General features: G+C 46.5%; 1 protein-coding gene and 1 non-coding gene across 2 annotated transcripts; one reads left to right on the forward strand and one right to left on the reverse strand.

The window, feature by feature from the left end:
• Positions 1 to 309: 309 nt before the first annotated feature.
• On the forward strand, positions 310 to 438 carry LOC125995543 (small nucleolar RNA SNORA19). The gene has a single exon (XR_007491046.1). It is a non-coding gene; the product is annotated as a small nucleolar RNA SNORA19 (small nucleolar RNA).
• Positions 439 to 3,048: 2,610 nt separating this feature from the next.
• On the reverse strand, positions 3,049 to 4,002 carry LOC126033576 (olfactory receptor 6B1-like). Its single transcript, XM_049790558.1, has one exon. It carries the CDS (start codon positions 4,000 to 4,002, stop codon positions 3,049 to 3,051), a length of 954 nt encoding a protein of 317 aa, XP_049646515.1.

Consider the following 4,002-nt stretch of genomic DNA (forward strand, 5'->3'; position numbering starts at 1 on the left):
TCCAAGTCCTGGGCACTGTCAAATGGTTCAATGTCCTAAATGGTTATGGATTTATTTCTATTTATTATTTCTATTTATGTATTATTTATATATATTTGTTTATTATTTGTTTTTTTTGGGGGGTCACACCCAGCAGCACTCAGGGGTTTCTCCTGGCTCTATGCTCAGAAATCGCTCCTGGCAGGCTTGGGGCATCATATGAAATTCTGGGATTCGAACCACCGGCCTTCTGCATGCAAGGCAAATACCCTACCTCCATGCTATCTCTCCGGCCCCGGTTATGAATTTATCAATGGAAATGACACCAAAGTGCACATTTCATTGACCTGCTTTCTTTTATTCATGTGAGCAGTGTTATTTCTCATGTGCTATAATAGTTGAAGGCTAATTAGCACAGTATCACTATGGAGTGATACTGCAAGTCTCCTTCAGACAGTCCTGTCAGATTGCCTCGGCAAATTACAATTCAGAATGTTACCAGCACCTGATTGGTCATTTAGTGTTTCTTGTTAAAGATTCTAGGATTTAAAAGATTGTGTATTTGAGGAGCATAGGTAATTCTCTGTCACTAGTTGAAAACATAGGATTGGGGGTTGGTAGCTTTGGATTGGACTTCCAGCTCCATATTGTACATGTTCTGAACCATCTTTCCCCGCTCCCCATGAAGAATGCTTGTCTCTGCATGTGTGTGATCCTCTGTCTCCAAATGGGCCTATTTTGATTTCTCATGGTTGACATTATACTATTTTCTCATCAGAAGTACCAAATAAATACCATAAAAAATAAAAGAAATGATACCAAAGAAGTTATTTTTGTTCACTGGACAGCTATTAAGAGAAACAATCCCAGGAAGTTTCTGTGTAGGGTTGGAGATGGGGAGAGTGTGGAGTTTGATGTTGTGAAAGGAAAGAGGGGTCCAAAAGTTGCTAATGTATCTGGACCTGGCAGAATGTCAGTGAAAGGTAGCAGATATGCTCCCAATCAACATATGTTCTGTCAATTCATCCCCTGGCCTCACTCAGCTTCCCTATAAGCTATGGTGGGCAGAGGCTCCATCTGGTGGGTTAGAAGCAGGCAACAAAGGGGAGAGGGGTAAAAACTCTGGGCAGTGTCCCAGATACTAAAGCCTACCATCTTTCCCCTACTGAGGTGCTTTTTGCCAGGACCATGGCCTCTTGCCCTGCAGCAATTTGTCAAGGAGACCCCAGTAGCCACTACAGGAGATGGAGACAGAAGATGGAGAATCCAAGACCAGCCAAAGCCCAATGTAAAAGAAGCTGCTTCAAAACCTTTTGAAACTTTCTCCGAGGCTAGTCTCTTGACCTTATTTGCATCAATCACTATATTGCTAGTTAAAATGTGTTTTATTTATATGAATCTTAATTCTTTTGTCCAAGTCTCACTGCAAACAGAAAATTTTGTACCCAACTTTAGTGGTTTAATGTTAGTTTGCACAATTCTGGGGGAAATGCATAATGTTGTTAGATTTTTAAAAAGTTCTCAGCTATCTTAGTGAAGTTTCCCAATTGATAGGATGTTTTTGTGTATTATTATGTAGCAACATTTTCTCAAATTTGTCTGCAAAAAATGTTCTAACCTCTTTGTCCACAAAGTTGATGGAAAATGAACTTGGATGTTATAGATTCTTATTACAGTGCTCATTATAAGAAACGTTTTATTGGGGCCGGCAAGGTGGCGCTCGAGGTAAGGTGTCTGCCTTGCAAGCACTAGCCGAGGAAGGATCTCCTAGCGAGGAAGGACTGTGGTTCGATCCCCCAGCGTCCCATATGGTCCCCCCAAGCCGGGGGCAATTTCTGAGTGCTTAGCCAGGAGTAACCCCCCTGAGCATCAAACAAGTGTGGCCCAAAAAACCAAAAAAAAAAAAAAGAAACATTTTATCAAACTTGTTTTCAAACTATATATATCTGCAGAAAGGTTTATATGTTTTTGTTCAGAGAAGTCTTTGAAAAAAGTGTTGTGAGATGTGCAAGACAAAGATATGGAAAAAGCTGATTATTTTGAGAACAACGTATACAGTTTAAAATCTGATGCTATTACAGCCAGCTTTTACTGTGCCTATGCAAAATAACCACTTTTGCAAATTCTGATCTGGGGTTTCTGCCTCTAGTAGAGAAAATAGAATATGGCTTATGTACTCCCAGTATTTTGAACAAAAAGGAGCAGTTGTTGGGCTATACCTTATTTCACCCAAAACAAAGATCATCCCTGGTTTATTTGTATGTTTGTTTACAACTTGGATTTACCCCCAAACAGAGATTTTCTTATTTGTAAACTTGGGTGGGTTTACTGCCCCACCCAGGGGTGGTCCCTGTACTCAATAAAAACGGTAGTTTGGGCAGGCAGGAGGAGCTCCGACTAGGTAGAAGACTGCCATACAACACGTGTTTCACCCTCAGCCTGATCTGGATTATTTCTTGTGGGACCCTGATTCCGACTTGTTCACCTGTGCTTAAAGATATGGTGTGTGGGGTGATTTTACATATGTCCAGCTATAGGCGGCACCATGCTAGCTCTGCATACAGCAGAGTCATGGATCAGACCTAGTATCTTTCTCCTCTACCTGTCCCTGAGGGAATGGTCAAGGGCTCACTGACATGGCGGCCAGTAGCCAGCAAAGTAGCTATTTTTCATGAGGAATGTTCTTCATCTCCCTGTGAGTCTTCAGGTCCACATGGCCCCAATTGTACCAAGTCCCTGGTACTCTAGGAATGCCCAGAAGAACCCTGGCCTACCTCGGTGCAGTGTAGGGTCAAAGCCTTAGCCTACAAGGGCAGCACAACACTGTGTAGTCAGCATTTTCAAGAACTTAGGGTGACACCAAAGGAAAGTACTCAGCACAGGTGTGGGAGGGACGGAGAGGAAAGAGTCAGGCGGACCTCACATTGTCACTCCTGTGCCTGTGACTTATGCAGAATCCAGTCAAGGATGGACATCAAAAGCAGTTGATGAAGTCAGGGGAGGAGCAAATGAATTGGTACCAGATTGTGCAGGCTTAGGCAGTGTGGAGCGTGGTGGTGGGGGGTTGCCCTACGAGGAGACACCTAGGGCCTGGGCCACTCTCTGAACCAACTTGTCCAGAGCGTCCTTGACCTCACGGTTGCGCAGACAGTAGATGATGGGGTTGAGCATGGGGGTCAGCACCGTGTAGACCACGGACACCAGCTTGTTGAAGTTGAAGGAGTAGATGGCACGGGGGCGGGCGTAGATGAAGAGGGAAGCTGAGTAGAAGATGACCACCACGGCCAGGTGGGAGGCGCAGGTGGAGAAGGCCTTTTGGCGGCCATCAGCGGATGGGATGCGCAGCACTGTGCTGATAATGGCCGTGTAGGAGAAGATGGTGAGCAGCAGTGGCCCCAGCAGGATGAGCAGCGCCAGCAGGAAGTCCACCAGCTCAGCCACTGACATGTCGGAGCATGCCAGGTTCAGCAGTGGAGATACGTCACAGAAAAAGTGGTTCATGACATTGGGGCCGCAGTAGCCCAGGCGTGAGATGAAGAAGACCTTCCCCAGGGAGATGGTGAAGCCCGACAGCCAAGAGCCGACCGCCAACAGACTGCAGAAGCTGGGACTCATGATGGTGGGGTAGCGCAGGGGGCTGCAGATGGCCACATAGCGGTCGTAAGCCATGACGCCCAGAAGCGCGCATTCGGTGCAGGCCAGAGCCAGGAAGAAGTAGAGTTGCGCCATGCAGCCTGAGAAGGAGATGCGGCGGAACTCGGGTGCTGCCAGGCTTAACAGCATCTTGGGTACCGTGACAGAGACATACCAGGCCTCCAGAAAGGAGAGGTTGCTGAGAAACACATACATGGGCTTGTGCAGTGTGGGGCTAGCACGGATGACCACAATGATGACCAGGTTCTCGGTAACCGTCAGCATGTAGGCCAGCAGGAACAACACTAGTAGGCCCAGGTGCAGGCTCAGAGAGCCCGAGAAACCCACCAGAATGAACTCGGTCACTTCAGAGCCATTGCCCCATGACAT

Source organism: Suncus etruscus, chromosome 17 (genome assembly GCF_024139225.1).
Source record: "Suncus etruscus isolate mSunEtr1 chromosome 17, mSunEtr1.pri.cur, whole genome shotgun sequence".
NCBI classification, from domain to species: Eukaryota; Metazoa; Chordata; class Mammalia; order Eulipotyphla; family Soricidae; genus Suncus; species Suncus etruscus.

What these genes read in the sequence shown, in the direction of transcription:
- LOC126033576 (XM_049790558.1), bottom strand. Translation starts at nt 4,002, where the DNA reads ATGTCATGGGGCAATGGCTCTGAAGTGACCGAGTTCATTCTGGTGGGT.